The sequence below is a fragment of the Rutidosis leptorrhynchoides genome, chromosome 2, assembly GCF_046630445.1.
Source record: "Rutidosis leptorrhynchoides isolate AG116_Rl617_1_P2 chromosome 2, CSIRO_AGI_Rlap_v1, whole genome shotgun sequence".
Classification (NCBI taxonomy): domain Eukaryota; kingdom Viridiplantae; phylum Streptophyta; class Magnoliopsida; order Asterales; family Asteraceae; genus Rutidosis; species Rutidosis leptorrhynchoides.
Genome location: NC_092334.1, coordinates 54755694 through 54778586, shown reverse-complemented (window position 1 = coordinate 54778586; position 22893 = coordinate 54755694). Strand labels below are relative to the sequence as shown.

Sequence of the window (22893 nt, the reverse complement as noted above, 5' to 3'; positions counted from 1 at the left end):
AGGCCAAGAATACAATATTTTCATTTACCATCCTTATGAGTCATACTGATAACAACAACAAACATGTTATTCATGTGAAAAATTATAAAATTGCAAACTGGGGTAGGATCATGGATTGAAGTAGCCATGTCTTGAGCACTTTGCCAACCCCTGGAGAGAGAAATCACCCATTAGCATGTACGTTATCTATATATACATCTATATATAAAACTTAATATCTTCATTACATACTAAAGATTTGTTCTTTATACCAAAAAAGGTAACACCTTTCATCTATTCTCATGTCTCTAATATGTTTCTTGATTTTAGGTATATGCATAATCTGATGTTTATGTGTTTTTTTTTTTTTTTTTTTTTTTTTTTGACATTTTCAGGGTTCTTCTTCGGTTTTATTTTTGCTGGTTTAACCGGTTTGGCACAATAATTTATCAAAGAAAGTTATAGTTATGGAGAACTCAAATTTTAGTGGCTTTTCAGAATTGATAGGAATGGAAGACCATTCTTTCAATTTCCAATGTCCAGTCAACTCATTTGATGATCAACTCAATTCGATTGCTGATACGTATGGAGATAACAGAAAGCATAATCATATTAATGTTCATGCTAATGTAGGTGTGTTTGATTATTACAAACCTGTTATGGAACCATCTCCAAGACCAACTAAACAGGTCAAAACAATCAGTTGGAATTCATCCATAACTAGTGTCAGTGATCACTCCATGATGAATCAGAATCATAATCATAATCAAATTTTGGTGACACCTAAAGAAGAAATGACTGTTTCTTCAAAGATTTTTAAGGGCTTGTTTGATAATCCTAATCTACAGTTTGACCATCAAGTCAACTCTAGTTTTGATAAAGGTTATCATGGTGGTTTTGATGTTACTAAAAGTACCACAAAAGTTGCACCAGCTCAAGATCACATCTTAGCTGAAAGAAAAAGGAGAGAAAAACTTAGCCAGAGATTCATTGCTCTCTCTGCTTTAGTCCCTGGCCTAAAAAAGGTATTTTGTGTGTGCGTGTTTGTGATCATATATTGATTAAACGTTAAACTGATAAGGTTTCCATGTTCATGCTACATGTGAATATTTTTATTCGAATGTATGCAGTGTAACCGGGTTATCCCGTAACTGTTTTTGACCCTTTTTCCAGGCCATCTCAAGATATGTTGCTAGTGTAGGTTTGAACCAAGGAACAAGTATCACTAGGCTATCTTGTGATGGTTATATACGTATTAATTATTAGTATATCATAACTTGTATAGTTGTGTACATTTATCATATAACTTGTATATAGTATTAACAGATGGATAAGGCTTCTGTTCTTGGAGATGCAATAAAGCACATGAAAACGCTTCAAGAGAAAGTGAAGACACTTGAGGAACAGATGAAGAAAAGACCAAACACGGAATCAGTAGTTTTTGTTAAAAGATATGAGTTGTTAGCAGATTCTATTGAAAGTTCTTCATCGGATGATGGCCCACTTCATGACCAGCTTCCTGAAATTGAGGCAAGATTTTTCGGTAACAATGTTTTGATAAAAATTCACTGTGAGAAAAAGGCAGGTGCTTTTGAACATATTCTAGCTGAAATCGGAAAGCTTCATTTATCCGTTACTAATAGCACTGCCTTGACATTTGCCGACTGCGCACTTGATATAACAATTATTGCTAAGGTATTAAAGTTTACATTTTTATGAGAAAGTATTTAAGTTTGATAACTTAGAAATGTGTGTGTGTGTGTTCGATATAATTAACACCCATAAAAATCTTGTTGCAGATTGATAAAGAATTTGCTATGACAATGAAGGACCTCGTGAAAAACCTACGTTTCGCTATCAAGCAATTTGTGTGATGATTGATACTAGTTTCTCCTTCTTGTGGGCTCGAATTCGCTTATAATGCCTGCAAAACAAAAAAAAAAACATCTTGTTTATTAACATTCTTTTTATTATTATTATTATTTCAAACATTTGGTGACCATGGGCCCGAGATTGTCCATCACTACAGAACCATTTTCATGCCAATCAACCTTATTTTGATATGGGGTTCATTTTGCAGGAGGGTTTTTAAAACTCTTTTCATGGTTGACTTGTTGACCATGATCACAATCCTCTTGTTGTAAACTGGCAACCTCATGTCTACAAATTGATAGGCATTTTTTCTACAATTTTTAACCCTTTTACTTGAACTTGAGAGGGTTTTTAAAATGGTTCTTTTATGTTGAATGAATTACAGGGCTATGAATCAGTTCAAGTGTTTGGTGATGAGTGCTTAAAGGTTATTTTTCATGTATTCTGTTTGTAAATTCTTGTTCATAGTAATGCAATAACTATTGTAATTTTCGTGCCCATAAATAGGAAAGTTAATTATAAGCTCATATCATGTCAGTTTGTAAATATAGGACGTCTGCCTCGGTTGATTCGAGTAGTTTAAATAAATTTACGAGTTTTCTAAACATAGCTTTGGAGTTATGCTTAAGATTTTATGAAATGCATTATTTATTTACTTATACATTATAAAATTCTACTCCAAATAACTACCTTACTAACCTTCATATAACATCTAAAATGTTTAAATTATTTTCTTAACTATAGTCCCTAAAACTAAGATAAACCTATAGATTAATAAAGGATGTATATAAAATGTTTGATGGTCAACTCAACATGTTTTGAGTGAAAAGTTGAAAGAAGACATTTTCCTACGTGATTTCATTTTTACCTTCTATTGTGCCAACTCTAATCAATATTAATATGTAGCTATATTTTGAGGTGACTTGTGGTTGACATATTTAGATGAAAGTGATTTATTTGATAAATCAAAAACAATATCTTTTAAAAAATGCTTCGAAGATCTTATTTCTATTTTAATTGAGAGTTTATATTGTTATATTGATCAATTGTTAGTCATAACGCCAGCTAATAAATATGATTATATATATTCTTATAATACTCACTATGATATGATGATATCATAGATTACAATTTTTGTTAAGTTTTGGTTAGAAAATTAATATGTTTGCTTAGAAAAGGATGTTATCCCACATAAGCGGAAGGAAGAAATTAGAGGTGACTCACACGGTTATATTTTTAGACTTTTTAAAAAGAGCTCATGAGATAACTTTCAAATAACACCAATCATTATACTTTTATATTTTTATATATTTGATTAATTCTTTCTTTATTACTGTGACGATCGCTCCAAATCCATATGGACGAACACGTCATTCATCGATTTCATTACGAGGTATTTGACCTCTATATGATACGTTTTGTAAACATTGCATTCTTTTGAAAAGGCACACCATAAATGAATATTTAAATCAAAGGTTTTCGACATCTGATGATTTCTACATATAGACAATCACCGTAAACAATAGTTTACAATAGTAATTCCGTTGACAATGCAGTCAAAATAAGATACATGGTGATGATTTGGTGAATGCAACGTTTCCTTGATAAATATGCCATGTAAGACTCCATGCACATAGCTTGTCTAACATATAAGCAAACGACGGAAGACTTCTAGGGAACCTGAGAATAAACATGCTAACAAGTGTCAACACAAAGGTTGGTGAGTTCATAGTTTTAGTGTTTCGCATAACCTGTATATAAAGGTGGATCACAAGATTTCAGTTGTTTCATCCGAAACGTTTATCAAAATATTCTACGAAAAAGAGAACCCTGGTAACTAAACTTAACGTATATATAATTTATACCCTTTGTATAATCATCTTAATAATACACGTAAACCAACGTGTACGCTTCTCAAATAGCATACGTCCGTTAAAAGGCTAGTGCTCTAGCTCAGACGGGGATATCAAGCCCTATGGATCCATATACTACTACTCGCGCCCACCAGTTCTTATAACCGGCAGTTACTAGTTACCAAAGCTAAGGGATTTTCGGTTCAAACTCGGTGTAGAATTTAGCATGTACTTGTATCCATTGCGTTTAAAATAAAGTGCATGTATTCTCAGCCCAAAAATATAGATTGCAAAAGCAATTAAAAAGGGAGCAAATGAAACTCACCTTAGCAGCACATAAGGTCATTCATCAAAAAGTGACCGTAACTCGGAATGCAAGATTAACCGTAGATCTCAACCTAGAGAACACATGTTAGTCAATACATGTCTAATAAACTAGGTTGGATTATAGTGTATCATAATCCTAATGCTCGAGATCGACATACAAAAGTTATCAAAAGTCATTTCAAAAAGTCAATTTTGACAATTGTTCAACAAAACGAAACGTGCCTTATATAAGGATTCATTTACTTGGCTAGTAGTATTTTATCAATCTCATAAACAGGTTGTTTAAATATTAATTGCAGATTCAAAAGCAATTCCAATTAACGTCAATTATAATTCAGTTGACCATATCTTTTGATTCGTTCATCGAAATTACGCGATTTCTAAATGAAAAGTTATTGATTTTTCGCCAGCTTTCCGAAAACATGTATATCATATACCTTTTACCAGTAATATATGTATTTAATTCGTGATTCATTATAAACTGTTTAACGACGAAATTTAGCATACAAGCATGTATAAATATATACTCGAGCACTAGACATGTATACACTATTAATATATAAAAGATAAGATATGAATGCTCACGTATCAATATTGAGATTCAATATTGCAGGAAAGTACGTAGACGCAACAGAGATGATAAATACTAGGTTTGACTTGCGAACAATACCCATGAACATTACCCATAACCTCCATAGCTATAACCCATAATTTCCTTAGTTCTATCCCGTTTGAAGCTTGTTTTGAAAGTGACACGCTCATGACCTCGTCGTAATATTTTATATATAATATTACTAAAAATATTAAGATTAATAATAATAATAATCTTAATAATATTATAATAATAATAATAATAATAATAATAATAATAATAATAATAATAATAATAATAAATAAATAAATACTTAGGAGTAATATGTGTAAAAAAAACATGCGCAAGAAACCTGGTATTTATAGCCATAATTCCTGATTCTGATGCTCATGCGATCGCATGGGTTTTATGCCTATTTCTCATGCGATCGCATGGCCGTCAGATCCAGCTCACATATTTTTTTTGTTTTCTTGTTTGTCGACATAATTAAATATAATATATATAATATATATAATTTAAATAATTAATTATATATTATATTAAATTCATGTGCATAGTTGACTTGTAATTTTTGTCCCGATGACTCGTACGTTTTCACTCGACTTATGTCCCGGTTCCGGTTTCTCGAACGCATTTTCGTACACTTAGAAAACTCGCAATTTACGTTTTGTGACTCGTACTTTTGTCAAAATATAGTCTTAAATTATCAATAAACTATATCATTCAAAGTGTATCTTAAACTTTCGAGTGTTTTGGTCATTTACTTCTATAAATCATTGTCTCGCTATTTGTTAATATATATATAATAACAAATCATTTTATGACCAAGTTAATATATATTTTCAACATTCATAAACACGTTTTAAATATACGTCGTAAGTTATTCATACAATTAATATTCCAACTTATCATATATGTGTATCTATATACATATAATTGTTCGCGAATCGTCGAGAACAACCGAAAGGTATTTGAATATATGAAAATAGTTCAAAAATTTTGAGATTTAGTTTTACAGACTTTGTTTATCGTGTCGAAAATGTTACTCATATAAAGATTAAGTTTAAATTTGGTCAGAAATTTCCGGGTCATCACAGTACCTACCCGTTAAAGAAATTTCGTCCCGAAATTTGAGTGAGGTTGTCATGACTAACAATAAAAATGTTTTCATGCCGTATATGTGTTGATAACTAGAGTTTTATCTTCGTTGAATAATATGGATAAAACAATCCGATTATTCGAAGCGTATGAGAGAAGTTATCGTAAAAGAGTGAAATAGAGAATAGAGATTCGTCTTAACTCTTGACGTATTAACGATTGATTTGTGTAATTTAAGGAATAGAAAATCTTCATAATCTAAATAAGATTTGATTCTTCGGAATTTAAGGAAATTAAGATTTCTTTTGATTAAATGCGTAATTTGCCTCGATTGCTATGTTTGATATTTCGCTATAAATTGACCTCTTCCGTTTCATTATTTTCATCACTCTTACATCTTCTTCCTCATTTCCTATTTTCAAAAGATTGTAAAAATGCTTCATCCAGTTCTGATTCTTGATATACTCCTAACTTTCATATCTGTCATTCTTCTTTTTCATTTACCACCGGAGGAAGTTAGTTTCTTCTACCATTACCTTGGGGTTATAGTGTTTTTCATTCTCCCGTGTCTTTATATTGCTATACGCATTGATATACACGGTTTGTAATTTCTGGGTGGTTGTTGGGTTTTATATCTTCCCTTATATTTTGATGTCTCTGCTTGTGTCTTTCCATAATCATTGACATCCACAGTTAATACTCTCTCCAATTTACTGTGATTTATATATACTCCCATTGATATTTTGAAGCTTCATGCTTTTGTTTTATCTTCTCGACTTTAAATCAAGCGAATAATGGTCCAGAATTCGTAGGTATGAATTTCGGAATGAACATAATTAATGTTCTAAAAAAAACGGTAATAGCACAATCTGACTTGTCAAATTACCAGAATACCTCGAAAAAGACCGAATCATTAAGAAAATATTTACTTGATAGTTTAGAGGTTAAATAGAATGAAAGAGTTATGTAACATGGTTTATAATGAGGGTATGATCTGTGAACCTTTATCACGTTCCATTAGAAACTCATCATGACTTACTGTAATATAATCACGTTGATCAAGTGTCATTATATTATACTAACTCATGCTTCAGTTCCCAACACCACTTCAAAAATATTCATATTTTAAACTCGAAGGTTTCAGAATTTAGAAACTAAAATAGTTTCTTTTATGATGTTACACAGATATCGCAAGGAGAAAATTGATTTCCGATGAGAATGATTATGGAATTATCTCCAGAAATATGGAGGATATTTATAATGAAAGATACGATGATATCTTAGAATTTCTAATATCAGAGGATGATGAAGAATATTGTCCGCAAGGGTTTAGATTCGGAAGCAAGGTATTCGTTAATGGCTTCAGCAGATACTGAATAATTTGGATTCTTTGAAGGCAGGTTTAGTCTTTGTGATTTATCCACAGCCTCCTTCATACTTTGCTCAATCCATTTTTCAGTTCCAAACCTTCTCTTTTTCTGAGTTTTGCCAACACACTATTCTTTATCATCAAACTTTTGGCTGTTAAGGTCGTTTACAGTTTTTGCTGCTTCATCAGCATTCAAAGTTATCATAACCGAATCGTTGGTTATCAATCCGAGGTGTTTTCAAAAGTTTGAAGGGTTTGCATGAAGATTGTAATTGTCAAGATACATATGATGTTCTAGAATTTTGAACGATACAATTTTTTTTTTCTTTTTTTTTTTCTAGGTTTATGAATAGAAGTGATGTTCTAGCACAGTTTTGAAGTCAAAGTATAGCATTTGAAAGATGTAAGAATCTAAGAGTGATGTTTTTTGTTAAATCTTGGCTTGGATTCTGATTTTTCAAAATTAGAATATGTAATTGAATTTGTATGGAAACGATTGTATATCGCTGTGAGCATAGTTAATAATTTTTGAATCAAAGTTGAAGAATGTACAGTATAACATATTAATTGTGAACTTATATATTTTCCGAGTATTACCTACCAGTTAAAGATTTCACAATTAATACTTTGTACAAAAGAATTTTTTTATTACCGTCTTTATGAAAATATATGTATGTATATTTTCTTCAGATGTAATACAGATTTGATGAGTTAATATCACATTAAGCTCATTTGATTTTTGAATTGAATGAATAATCTCTAAAACATTAAGGATTACATAATCTTCGCGGAGTATTTCACTAATGAAATCAATACTTCATTATTTATTCTTATTCCTCGGTGAAGGATGTTGATGCTCGTGGAATTCTTATGAATTTCATAAGATATAAATGATGTTTTCTAGAAAGTTTCGAGTACATCGAAGATAAAAGTGTAAAATCAAACATGTAATTGATTAATACACCAAGTTCATTATGAAATGGAATTCATTGAGTTGAAACAGATATTTGGGTTAACGATGGTTAAGTTGTTAACGAAGGATGTACATCATAGCATATTAGTAATACGAATTAACCGAGTAGTATCCACCCCTTAAAATTCACACGTAATAGCTTAGTACGAAAAGATTCATGATGGTTTTAAAATTTATATATATAAGATATACATATAAATTCTTTAGATGAATTGAGTTATTACTTCATAACTCATTGATACAATATACTCGTTGTTGACTCGGAATGATGTCCACGGTGCTTTCTTGAACTGACGGAGCTTGTGATGTTAGAGGTGCTGCTGATTCTGACGATGTTGACAGCACTGACTGTGCTGGTGAGGCTAAGGGTACTGTTAATGTTGTTGGTAAAACAAGTCTAGCTTGTATCTTACACCATTCGGATAAGGGTTTCTACTCTATCTGATTTAAGGTTAAGGCTAGAATAGATAATCTCTAAACTTTAGAAATTACATAATTGCCGTAGAATGTTTCTCCTATGAAGTTATGAATCTATACTTCATCGTTTGTCATTGCTGGTACTTCTTGGTACATATGGTGCGTCTGACGTTGATATCCGAGGTACAAATTGTGATGTTGAGGCGTGTGATGCGGATGTGGTTGTTGGTGGTGGTAATGATCCTGTTGGTGTGGATGATGGTGGTACCGGTTATGCTGCGGGTGCTGCTGCTGGTGTTCGTAACCCTTGCACCATATTCTCCAAAGCCACTACCCGAGCACGAAGCTCGTTAACTTCTTCTATTATACCGGGATGATCGGTGGTTCGGACGATCGGATAAATAAGATTTATAATATGGGGTAGTATATAATCATGATGAGATACTCTGGAAATGAGAGAGAAAATAGTATTACGAATAGGTTCGCCGGTAAGTGCTTCAGGTTCTTCGCCAAGAGGTGAATGTGGTGGATGGAAGGGATCACCTTCTTCTTGTCTCCAATGATTAAGTAGGCTACGAACCCATCCCCAATTCATCCAGAATAGGTGATGGCTGATTGGTTGATCCATTTCAGTTACACTTTCTTCAGAGTTCAGGTGAATATCCATATCGGAATAGCTGTCTGTCATAACCCGTCGTTATCCACCTGGACGAAGTCATCAACATCTGGTCCCATTGCGAGGTGTTGTCCTAAATATGATATGAATGACTCTAAATAATATCTTTCAATTGAGCAAATGCACAGCGGAAGACTTAATTCGTACCTGAGAATAAACATGCTTAAAAGTGTCAACCAAAAGGTTGGTGAGTTCATAGGTTTATCATAACAATCATTTCAATATATTAATAGATCACAAGATTTCATAATCATAAACATAATACACTCGCAAGTGTATGTAAAGCATTCTAAGTGGTTGAGCACCTGGTAACCATACTTAACATTTAATCAACGTCGCATATTCCCTTTATTATGAAATCTCACTACACCGTACCAAGTGTAGTCACCAAAACGAAGTACTGTGCAACCGTTGAATACTGGTCGTCCAGTCTGGTTGGGGTTGTCAGGCTCGATAGATCTATCAACATGATTCGCGTTTACAATACCACATGTAAATAGTAGTTACCAAGCTACAGGGAAGTATGCTAGTGGTACAACTCAACGTAGAATATATTTTTAAGTACTTGTGTCTATTTCGTAAACATTTATAAAAGCAGCGCATGTATTCTCAGCCCAAAAATATATATTGCAAAAGCAATTAAAAAGGGAGCAAATGAAACTCACCTAATGTATTTTGTAGTAAAAATACATATTGAACAATGTAAGGTTGGCCTTGGATTCACGAACCTATATCAAGTATATATATTAACACATATATACTTGTAATCGAACAACTAAATTTGCATATTATTAGTGATATAATTGTTATTTTAATCAATTATATGTTTCATCAAGAAGTAATTTAAATATTTCTATTTTATGTAATTTAACTAAACAATTTGTATTTATTATAAAACGTTAGATATGTTACATGTATTAACTATAGTGTTATATAACTAAAAATCTTTTGACAAAATAATATTAATAATAATAAATAAAAAGTGTTATTATTTTATAATAATAATATAAGTAAATATACTTAATAATGATAATTATATTAGTAGTAATATTGATAATAATAATAATAATAATAATGATAGTTTTAATGATAATAATACTTATATTAATAATGAAAATAATAATTTAAAAAAAAAACCTTTTGTTAATAATAATAATAATAATAATAGTAATACCTTTACTACATGATATTTATAAAAATGATATTTTTTTAACATTAACGATAACAACAATAAAATTAATTATGTTAATAATAATAATAATTGTAATATTAGTTAAAATGAAATTACTACCTTATGAGTGAGTTCTCAATAAAAAAGAAAATTGACTCAGTCTGGGCTCGAACTTGAGACCCCTCGCCTAATCACAACACACCTAACCACCCTTGTATATTCCATTTTTCTAGTCTAACTTGCATACCAAAAATATTTATCACTTATAATTCGGTTTCCATCATATTCAAGTCCAAGATAACAATCCAATAATGACCCGGTACTATTTTCATTGGGCCGCAGCAGCCCATTTAACCCTTGTAACCTGAGTCCAGTAGCATGTTTAAAATAAAGAAAATAAAACATGACTCATACCAGAATCAAACTCGGGACCTTTTGTCCAGTAACACGACTCAAACCACTCGCGCTACTCCAAATATCTGTTGTATTACTCGTCACAACACTATTTAACCCGTCTTTACATTGCTTCTCTTCTTAAAACCCAAAAAAAAAAAACGAATATGCAACAAAATACTTGGGTGATTTATCTAAACAGTAGCAGATGCAGCATCCTTCTTTACGATCATCATCACCATATCATCATCGTTATCATTTCACCTCATCATCATCATCATCGTGGTTCACATTCACGATTATCTTCCTCCTCATAATCGTTATTTACGTTCATTATCATCATCTCTATCCCCGGGCAGCAATCGTTCGAGCAGGTGTGTAATAAACAAAGGTGGTGATGATTTATGGTGACAAAGAGATGGTCGTGGGGTATTCTTAAACTGAGAGGAAGAGAGAGTTATGAAGGTGATGGATGGTGGTTATCACGGTGGTGGAGTGGTGGTTTGAATGATGAAGAAGAAGAGTTGCAGATGAAGAAGGTGATGAAGGGGTTTTTGGGGTGGTCACGACTTTACAGCCGACCCACTTTGGGGTTCCTGTTAGTCGAGTAAAGGGAACAAGAAAAGGAAGAATGGGTTGGTTTAGAGTGAGGTTCGATGGTGGTGATGTTTGGTTGTCGGTTTTTTTGGTGTTCGAAGGATAGAAACAAAAGTAGTTAAGCAAACGTTTTATTCGACAAATTTACAAGTGGGTTTGTTTAACATCTCAATATGAAGAGTTTGTGGTTCGGGTATGATGTGGTGATGGTATTCGATGGTGAGTGTGTGTGTGGGTAATCACAAAACAGAAAACAAAATTAGATAGAATATTGGTTCTGGTGATGGGTTTTCAACAGAAAAATATGATGAAGGATGGTGGCAGTTTATGGTGGTTTGTAGGGTGGTAGTCATGAGTGGTGGTTAAGGGAGGTGGTGTTGTTCATGATAGAAAAGAACTAAAAATAGAAAGAGTGTTCGGTTTAGGTGGCGAGGTGGTTGGTTCACGGAGGTTGTAGAGGGTGGTGACCAAACAAGAAAGGTGGTGATCGATGGTTGTTTAAGGTGGTAGGGATGGTGGTCGATCGTTGAAGAAGGTGGTTTGTGTGGTGATAATTTATCTATCTAATGCTTGGGTATATGTATGAATATAGAAATGGTGATGGTTATTGTGGGGTTTCTCGATTAATAATAGCAACGAACAACGAGTGGCAACAGTCGCAAACGGTTTTTGATCAAGAAACAAAAATAACAAGTTTTAGTTGTAGTGGTTTGGAAGTGGTTATCAATATAGATGGTGAGAAAACAGGAAACAAGGAAACTAGTAAATGGGTTTGTGATCTTAGCATGTTAGGACAAGGAGTACATATATAATAAAGTAGTAATAATGATATAATATATACACTAAGCAATCAATTTAGTTCAAAACTTGTGATTTAAAACAGTTAATAATAATTCAATTGTACAGTTAGCAGCCATATTAATTGTAATCTTATGCCGACAGTTTTCCCACACAGTGCTATATCGTGCCCATTGCTAAACAGTTAATGTATAAAAGTGTTCCTAAAAATCCCAAAATTTTAGATTAAATATATTTAATTATTTCACTCATTAACTGTTTGAAACCTGATAAAAAAAAAGGTTCGCTAATTATTTATTTTCTGTTCCAATTTATATGCACGGAGTACTAATATTTAAACTTAAAAATGTAAAAATATTTTTAACAAATCTAAAATCTTCGTAATCAATTTATAGTCCAACTTTTATCTTAATCTTTCATGTACATGTATTATATCTATATTAAAACTAACAAAACGTCAACCGAGTGTCACTGACGTTTACTAGTTAGGCTCGAAATCAATTATTTTTAATATACTATATGTATATATAAATACATTTTAATAACAGGTTTTATTATAGAACTAAATATATATATATATATATATATATATATATATATATATATATATATATATATATATATATATATATATATATATATATATATATATATATATATATATATATATTCAAATAAATATATCTACAATTAACATTCATGTATATATACATATATATGTATCTATTTACAAATAGTTGTTCGTGATTCGTCGAGAACAGTCGAAGGTCAATTGAATATATGAAACAGTTCAATATTTTTGAGACTCAACCCAACAGACGTTGCTTATCTTGTCAAAGATATTAAATTGTATCGAGAGTTTGGTTCAAAATCAGTCGAAATTTTCCGGGTCATGACAGTACCTACCCGTTAAAGAAATTTCGTCCCGAAATTTGAGTGAGGTCGTCATGGCTAACAATAAAATGTTTTCATGACGAATATGAATTGATAAATAGAGTTTTATCATCATTGAGTAATATGGATAAAACAATTCGATTACTTGAAGCGTATGAGTGGAGCTATCACAAAAGATCGAGATAGAGATTTAACTTTTGACGTAGTCATGGTAATTTTTGGAATTCATGGAATTTAAAGAAAATCTTCTAATCAGAAAGAAATTGAAATACCATGATTTATTAGCAAACTGTTGGAATTACGGAAGAACAGAAATATCAAATAAATATTTCTGTGATATGCTTAGAAATTTAGTAGAATGAAAGAGTCATGTAACATGGTTCATGATGAGGGTATGGTCTGTGAACCATCATCACGTTCCATTAGAAATTTAGCATGACTTACTGTAATATAATCACGTTGGCCAAGCGCATTATATTATACTACCTCGTGCTTCAGTTCCCAACACTTCTCTACAATTCATTCATAATTTATACTTAGACTTTACAGAAGTTTCCAATATAATGGAATACAGAAATACAAAGAGGTAGATAATTTCAGACAAGAATATTTATGAAAATATCCTCAGAAATATCGAAGATATTTATGATGATGTTTTGGAATTTCTAAGTTCGAAGGTTGATAAAGAAAAATTTTCCGCAAGATTTTAACATAACTTTGGAGCAAGATATTCTCTAGAGATTTCATCGGATCCAGCATTACCTGGATTCTTTGAATATAGGGTTTGGTCCTTGTATTTGTCTTTGATCTCCTTCATGGTTAGCTTAATTCGTTTTTCGGTACCAAATTTCATATCGAGCGTTCCTAACACTTCCTTCTTTATTATCAACTTTTGATCATTAAGACCATCTACAACATATTGCTTCGTCAGCATTTTTAACGGATCTGGGTCATCGGTTATCAAACCAAGGTGGTTTCAGGAGAATTGTGTTTTTAGATGATTAAACGCTGATGGTAATATGGTGGAATATAAAAGGTTCTCCGGTAATGATGACGAAAGAGTAACGTATATATTGAGGTTATAATAAGACTAGTCCGACTGAAGGGTGGAAGTTGACTTGTTGAAGCTGTGACGAAACTGGCTAATTTGAAAGGGATTGTAAAGTGATTTTCGGTAGTAACATCGCCAAGGAGCTAGCGCAGCTACGTGTTAAACCTTTACTCAAGTTCCAAGAGTTTTTCAAGTGTATAACTATATGCATAAATCTTTTCTTCCGTAGATGAAGTGCGGCTGGTTCATCCTCTTGATCGAGGTGTTTTCAAAAATCATGAAAGATTTGAACATGGATTGGAATCGTCAAGATTCGAATGAGGTTTAAGATGAAATCAAGTGGTAAACTTGAAGAATTGTTTAGTTTCATATATTATAATCAATATTTTAATTCATTTTAATTGTCCAAAGTTAGCAGTCCAATAGTCCAATAGTCCAATAGTCCAATATATTCATATATAATTTAATATATAATATTCGAATTAATTATTACGTATCGTGACCCGTGTACCGGTCTCAGTTTTGATCACAACTCAAACTATATATATATTTTGGAATCAACCTCAACCCTGTATAGCTAACTCCGTCATTTGCATATAGAGTGTCTATGGTTGTTCCAAGATAAATATATAGATGGGTCAATATAATATGTCAAAACCTTGTATACGTTTCCCGTTATTTAAAGTGCGTAAAATAAATACAGAAATTAAATGACAATAAATAAAATTACGAGAATGTAAATTGTGATAATTAAATTGCGATAAATAAAATGTAACCAGTTAGCTAGGAACAGTTAGCGTGAATTCTTAACAATATTTCAATTAGTTAGTTCGTTTGTTTCTAACAAATTTTACTTTGTCCGATGTTTTCTTCATTATGCCACTTGTTGGATTCTGATAGGTCAAAATCCAAATATGAAATTGAATGAAAATGATTATTCTGCGGTGAACGGATACGTATATCGGTGGTGGTAGGTAGGATAGTAAATGATTGTTGAATCAGATTCGAAGAATGTACAATGTAACTTATTAATGTGAAATCTAAATATTCCTCGGGTATTACCTACCCGTTAAAATATTTTCACCATTAACAGTTTGTACAAAAGAATTTTAATTATAATCTTTATGAAAATATACTTGCATATATATTTTCTTCAGATGTAATCATGGATTTAATGAGTCAATAAGATATTAAACTCATTTGATTTATCGTTATTACTAGATTACATGATCTCTAAAACATTAGAGATTACATAATCGTCATGTAGAACGAAGATTAATGAGGTAGAACGATACGTAAAGCGAAGATAATCGATGTAGAACGATATGTAGAACGAAGATATATTAGATAGAACGATACGTAGAACGATAATTATGCTCGAGGTACAGAATGAGATGTTGAGGCATGTGATGTTGAAACTTGGGTTATTGGTGGTACTGGTGTCGATGTTGGTGGTACTGTTGATGCCGGTGATGCTGCTGAAGCTGGTACATTTTGCACCATCTTTTCCAAGGCTACAACTCGGGCGCGAAGCTCGTTGACTTCTTTGATTATTCCGGGATGATTGTTAGTTGGAACGAGCGGATGATTAAGGTTTAGAATTATAGATAGAATATAATCGTGACAAGATATTCGGGATCTGAAGATGAAAATGGTGTTTCAAACAGGTTCGCCGGTAAGTGTTTCGGGTTCTTTGCCGAGGGTGCAGGTTGGTGGGTGAAAAGTATTGCGTTCTTCTTGTCTCCATTGGTTAAGTTGACTACGAACCCATCAGATGATTTGGGAATGGATGATTGGTTGATTCATTCTGGTGACACTGCTTTCGGAGCTGGAGTGGGACTCCATATTGGAATCCGAGAGGCTTGAACTAGTGGTGAGTTCCATTTTGTTCGGTTAGATAAAGAGTTTTTGGTATGAAATGAATTTCGGATATCGGTTGATATTCTAATTACATAGAATATCTATGCATAGTACATGAGATCTCGTAGATTACGGAGAGAATTAAGGAAACGTGTCAGATAAAGTCTACAGTAACAGATACGCTAAGATATGAATTTTCTGTACACTATCTATCAAATAAGTGCAGGAGGTCGTGTCTAGACTTAGGAATGATAAGCAGGAAATTTTCCACTAGGAATGACAAGCAATACTTATAATATGCAGCTAAGGTCGAAGTCCAGACTCACTAATGCATCCTAACAGTATCTGGTAAGACACACTAATGCAAGGCCTGGTTCGCTAAGACCAACGCTCTGACACCACCTGTCATAACCCGTCCTTATCCACCTGGACGAAGTCATCAACATCTGGTCCCATTGCGAGGTGTTGTCCTAAATATGACATGAATGACTCCAAATAATATCTTTCAATTGAGCAAATGCACAGCGAAAGACTTAATTCGTACCTGAGAATAAACATGCTTAAAAGTGTCAACCAAAAGGTTGGTGAGTTCATAGGTTTATCATAACAATCATTTCAATATATTAATAGACCACAAGATTTCATAATCATAAACATAATACACTCGCAAGTGTATGTAAAGCATTCTAAGTGGTTGAGCACCTGGTAACCATACTTAACATTTAATCAACGTCGCATATTCCCTTTATTATGAAATCTCACTACACCGTACCAAGTGTAGTCACCAAAATGAAGTACTGTGCAACCGTTGAATACTGGTCGTCCAGTCCTGTTGGGGTTGTCAGGCCCGATAGATCTATCAACAGGATTCGCGTTTACAATATCACATGTAAATAGTAGTTACCAAGCTACAGGGAAGTATGCCAGTGGTACAACTCAATGTAGAATATATTTTTAAGTACTTGTGTCTATTTCGTAAACATTTATAAAAGCAGCGCATGTATTCTCAGCCCAAAAATATATATTGCAAAAGCAATTAAAAAGGGAGCAAATGAAACTCACCTAATGTATTTTGTAGTAAAAATACATATGACTATATTGAACAATGTAAGGTTGTCCTTGGATTCACGAACCTATATCAAGTATATATATTAACACATATATACTTGTAATCGAACAACTAAATTTACATATTATTAGTGATATAATTGTTATTTTAATCAATTATATGTTTCATCAAGAAGTAATTTAAATATTTCTATTTTATGTAATTTAACTAAACAATTTGTATTTATTATAAAATGTTAATATAGATATGTTACATGTATTAACTATAGTGTTATATAACTAAAAATCTTTTGATAAAATAATATTAATAATAATAAATAAAAAGTGTTATTATTTTATAATAATAATATTAGTAAATATACTTAATAATGATAATTATATTAGTAGTAATATTGATAATAATAATAATAATAATAATAATAATAATAATAATGATAGTTTTAATGATAATAATACTTATATTAATAATGAAAATAATAATTTAAAAAAAAACCTTTTGTTAATAATAATAATAATAATAATAATAATAATAGTAATACCTTTACTACATGATATTTATAAAAATGATATTTTTTTTAACATTAACGATAACAACAATAATATTAATTATGTTAATAATAATAATTGTAATATTAGTTAAAATGAAATTACTACCTTATGAGTGAGTTCTCAATAAAAAAGAAAATTGACTCAGTCTGGGCTCGAACTTGAGACCCCTCGCCTAATCACAACACGCCTAACCACCCTTGTATATTCCATTTTTCTAGTCTAACTTGCATACCAAAAATATTTATCACTTATAATTCGGTTTCCATCATATTCAAGTCCAAGATAACAATCCAATAATGACCCGGTACTATTTTCATTGGGCCGCAGCAGCCCATTTAACCCTTGTAACCTGAGTCCAGTAGCATGTTTAAAATAAAGAAAATAAAACATGACTCATACCAGAATCGAACTCGGGACCTTTTGTCCAGTAACACGACTCAAACCACTCGCGCTACTCCAAATATCTGTTGTATTACTCGTCACAACACTATTTAACCCGTCTTTACATTGCTTCTCTTCTTAAAACCCAAAAAAAAAAAACGAATATGCAACAAAATACTTGGGTTATTTATCTAAACAGTAGCAGATGCAGCATCCTTCTTTACGATCATCATCACCATATAATCATCGTTATCATTTCACCTCATCATCATCATCATCATCATCATCGTGGTTCACATTCACGGTTATCTTCCTCCTCATAATCGTTATTTACGTTCATTATCATCATCTCTATCCCCGGGCAGCAATCGTTCGAGCAGGTGTGTAATAAACAAAGGTAGTGATGATTTATCGTGACAAAGAGATGGTCGTTGGGTATTCTTAAACTGAGAGGAAGAGAGAGTTATGAAGGTGATGGATGGTGGTTATCACGGTGGTGGAGTGGTGGTTTGAATGATGAAGAAGAAGAGTTGCAGATGAAGAAGGTGATGAAGGGGTTTTTGGGGTGGTCACGACTTTACAGCCGACCCACTTTGGGGTTCCTGTTAGTCGAGTAAAGGGAACAAGAAAAGGAAGAATGGGTTGGTTTAGAGTGAGGTTCGATGGTGGTGATGTTTGGTTATTGGTTTTTTTGGTGTTCGAAGGATAGAAACAAAAGTAGTTAAGCAAACGTTTTATTCGACTAATTTACAAGTGGGTTTGTTTAACATCTCAATATGAAGAGTTTGTGGTTCGGGTATGATGTGGTGATGGTATTCGATGGTGAGTGTGTGTGTAGGTAATCACAAAACAGAAAACAAAATTAGATAGAATATTGGTTCTGGTGATGGGTTTTCAACAGAAAAATATGATGAAGGATGGTGGCGGTTTATGGTGGTTTGTAGGGTGGTAGTCGTGAGTGGTGGTTAAGGGAGGTGGTGTTGTTCATGATAGAAAAGAACTAAAAATAGAAAGAGTGTTCGGTTTAGGTGGCGAGGTGGTTGGTTCACGGAGGTTGTAGAGGGTGGTGACCAAACAAGAAAGGTGGTGATCGATGGTTGTTTAAGGTGGTAGGGATGGTGGTCGATCGTTGAAGAAGGTGGTTTGTGTGGTGATAATTTATCTATATAATGCTTGGGTATATGTATGAATATAGAAATGGTGATGGTTATTGTGGGGTTTCTCGATTAATAATAGCAACGAACAACGAGTGGCAACAGTCGCAAACGGTTTTTGATCAAGAAACAAAAATAACAAGTTTTAGTTGTAGTGGTTTGGAAGTGGTTATCAATATAGATGGTGAGAAAACAGGAAACAAGGAAACTGGTAAATGGGTTTGTGATCTTAGCATGTTAGGATAAGGAGTACATATATAATAAAGTAGTAATAATGATATAATATATACACTAAGCAATCAATTTAGTTCAAAACGTGTGATTTAAAACAGTTAATAATAATTCAATTGTACAGTTAGCAGCCATATTAATTGTAATCTTATGCCGACAGTTTTCCCACACAGTGCTATATCGTGCCCATTGCTAAACAGTTAATGTATAAAAGTTTTCCTAAAAATCCCAAAATTTTAGATTAAATATATTTAATTATTTCACTCATTAACTGTTTGAAACCTGATAAAAAAGGTTCGATAATTATATATTTTCTGTTCCAATTTATATGTACGGAGTACTAATATTTAAACTTAAAAATGTAAAAATATTTTTAACAAATCTAAAATCTTCGTAATCAATTTATAGTCCAACTTTTATCTTAATCTTTCATGTACATGTATTATATCTATATTAAAACTAACGAAACATCAACCGAGTGTCACTGACGTTTACTAGTTAGGCTCGAAATCAATTATTTTTAATATACTATATGTATATATTAATACATTTTAATATCAGGTTTTATTATAGAACTAAATATATATATATATATATATATATATATATATATATATATATATATATATATATATATTCAAATAAATATATCTACAATTAACATTCATGTATATATACATATATATGTATCTATTTACAAATAGTTGTTCGTGATTCGTCGAGAACAGTCGAAGGTCAATTGAATATATGAAACAGTTCAACATTTTTGAGACTCAACCCAACAGATGTTGCTTATCTTATCAAAGATATTAAATTGTATCGAGAGTTTGGTTCAAAATCAGTCAAAATTTTCCGGGTCATGACACTGTCGGAATTTAAGGAATTTGAACTAGATACGGGATACATCTTGTATAATTAGAGAGATAATTTTTGATATGAAATAGATTATAGTATTTGATTGGTACTCTTCAATGCATAATTTACATATGTATATATAATACCAAAATCCCGTAAATTACGGAGAAATTTTCGGAAGATGGCAGTCAAAGTTTACTGTAATAGATATGCCAAGATATGAATTTTGTCTATACACTATCTATGCAATCAATGTAATAAGATGCGTTTAGACTTAAGATGATAGACAGGTAATTTCTGACAAGAAATGATAAGCAAAACTTTTGACATGCAGACACAGTCGAAGTTCAGACTTACTAATGCATCCTAACAAATATCAGTTAGACACACTTATGCAAGACCTGGTTCACTAGGACCAATGCTCTGATACCAACTGTGACGATCGCTCCAAATCCATATGAACGAACACGTCATTCATCGATTTCATTGCGAGGTATTTGACCTCTATATGATACGTTTTGTAAGCATTGCATTCTTTTGAAAAGGCACACCATAAATGAATATTTAAATCAAAGGTTTTCGACATCTGATGATTTCTACATATAGAAAATCACTGTAAATAATAGTTTACAATAGTAATTCCGTTGACAATGCAGTCAAAATAAGATACATGGTGATGATTTGGTGAATGCAACGTTTCCTTGATAAATATGCCATGTAAGACTCCATGCACATAGCTTGTCTAACATATAAGCAAACAACGGAAGACTTCTAGGGAACCTGAGAATAAACATGCTAACAAGTGTCAACACAAAAGTTGGTGAGTTCATAGTTTTAGTATTTCGCATAACCTGTATATAAAGGTGGATCACAAGATTTCAGTTGTTTCATTCGAAACGTTTATCAAAATATTCTACGAAATTGAGCACCCTGGTAACTAAACTTAACGTATATATAATTTATACCCTTTGTATAATCATCTTAATAATACACGCAAACCAACGTGTACGCTTCTCAAATAGCATACGTCCGTTAAAAGGCTAGTGCTCTAGCTCAGACGGGGATATCAAGCCCTATGGATCCATATACTACTACTCGCGCCCACCAGTTCTTATAACCGGAAGTTACTAGTTACCAAAGCTAAGGGATTTTTGGTTCAAACTCGGTGTAGAATTTAGCATGTACTTGTATCCATTGCGTTTAAAATAAAGTGCATGTATTCTCAGCCCAAAAATATAGATTGCAAAAGCAATTAAAAAGGGAGCAAATGAAACTCACCTTAGCAGCACATAAGGTCATTCATCAAAAAGTGACCGTAACTCGGAATGCAAGATTAACCGTAGATCTCAACCTAGAGAACATATGTTGGTCAATACATGTCTAATAAACTAGGTTAGGTTATAGTGTATCACAATCCTAATGCTCGAGATCGACATACAAAAGTTATCAAAAGTCATTTCAAAAAGTCAATTTTGACAATTGTTCAACAAAACGAGACGTGCCTTATATAAGGATTCATTTACTTGGCTAGTAGTATTTTATCAATCTCATAAACAGTTGTTTAAATATTAATTGTAGATTCAAAAGCAATTCCAATTAACGTCAATTATAATTCAGTTGACCATATCTTTTGATTCGTTCATCGAAATTACGCGATTTCTAAATGAAAAGTTATTGATTTTTCGCCAGCTTTCCGAAAACATGTATATCATATACCTTTTACCAGTAATATATGTATTTAATTCGTGATTCATTATAAACTGTTTAACGAAGAAATTTAGCATACAAGCATGTATAAATATATACTCGAGCACTAGACATGTATACACTATTAATATATAAAAGATAAGATATGAATGCTCACGTATCAATATTGAGATTTAATATTGCAGGAAAGTACGTAGACGCAATAGAGATGATAAATACTAGGTTTGACTTGCGAACAATACCCATGAACATTACCCATAGCCTCCATAGCTATAACCCATAATTTCCTTAGTTCTATCCCGTTTGAAGCTTGTTTTGAAAGTGACACGCTCATGACCTCGTCGTAATATTTTATGTATAATATTACTAAAAATATTAAGATTAGTAATAATAATAATCTTAATAATATAATAATAATAATAATAATAATAATAATAAATAAATAAATAAATACTTAGGAGTAATATGTGTAAAAAAAAACATGCGCAAGAAACCTGGTATTTATAGCCATAATTCCTGATTCTGATGCCCATGCGATCGCATGGCCGTCAGATCCAGCTCACATATTTTTTTGTTTTCTTGTTTGTCGACATAATTAAATATAATATATATAATATATATAATTTAAATAATTAATTATATATTATATTAAATTCATGTGCATAGTTGACTTGTAATTTTCGTTCCGATGACTCGTACATTGTCACTCGACTTATGTCCCGGTTCCGGTTTCTCGAACGCATTTTCGTACGCTTAGAAAACTCGCAATTTACGTTTTGTGACTCGTACTTTTGTCAAAATATAGTCTTAAATTATCAATAAACTATATCATTCAAAGTGTATCTTAAACTTTCGAGTGTTTTGGTCATTTACTTCTATAAATCATTGTCTCGCTATTTGTTAATATATATATATATATATATATATATATATATATATATATATATATATAATAACAAATCATTTTATGACCAAGTTAATATATATTTTCAACATTCATAAACACGTTTTAAATATACGTCGTAAGT

General features: G+C 32.0%; 1 protein-coding gene across 2 annotated transcripts; it reads left to right on the top strand.

Moving 5' to 3' along the window:
- Positions 1-147: 147 nt before the first annotated feature.
- LOC139890880 (transcription factor bHLH25-like) lies at positions 148-1913 on the top strand. 2 transcript variants are annotated; one of them, XM_071873811.1, is made up of 4 exons: positions 148-177; positions 375-1004; positions 1306-1674; positions 1779-1913. In XM_071873811.1, exons 2-4 carry the CDS (start codon positions 447-449, stop codon positions 1851-1853), a joined length of 1002 nt encoding a protein of 333 aa, XP_071729912.1. In that variant the 5' UTR covers positions 148-177; positions 375-446; the 3' UTR covers positions 1854-1913. The 2 variants fall into 2 exon arrangements, with proteins under 2 accessions (XP_071729912.1, XP_071729911.1); XM_071873810.1 differs by lacking the exon at positions 148-177 and adding an exon at positions 213-259.
- The last annotated feature ends 20980 nt before the right edge of the window (positions 1914-22893 follow it).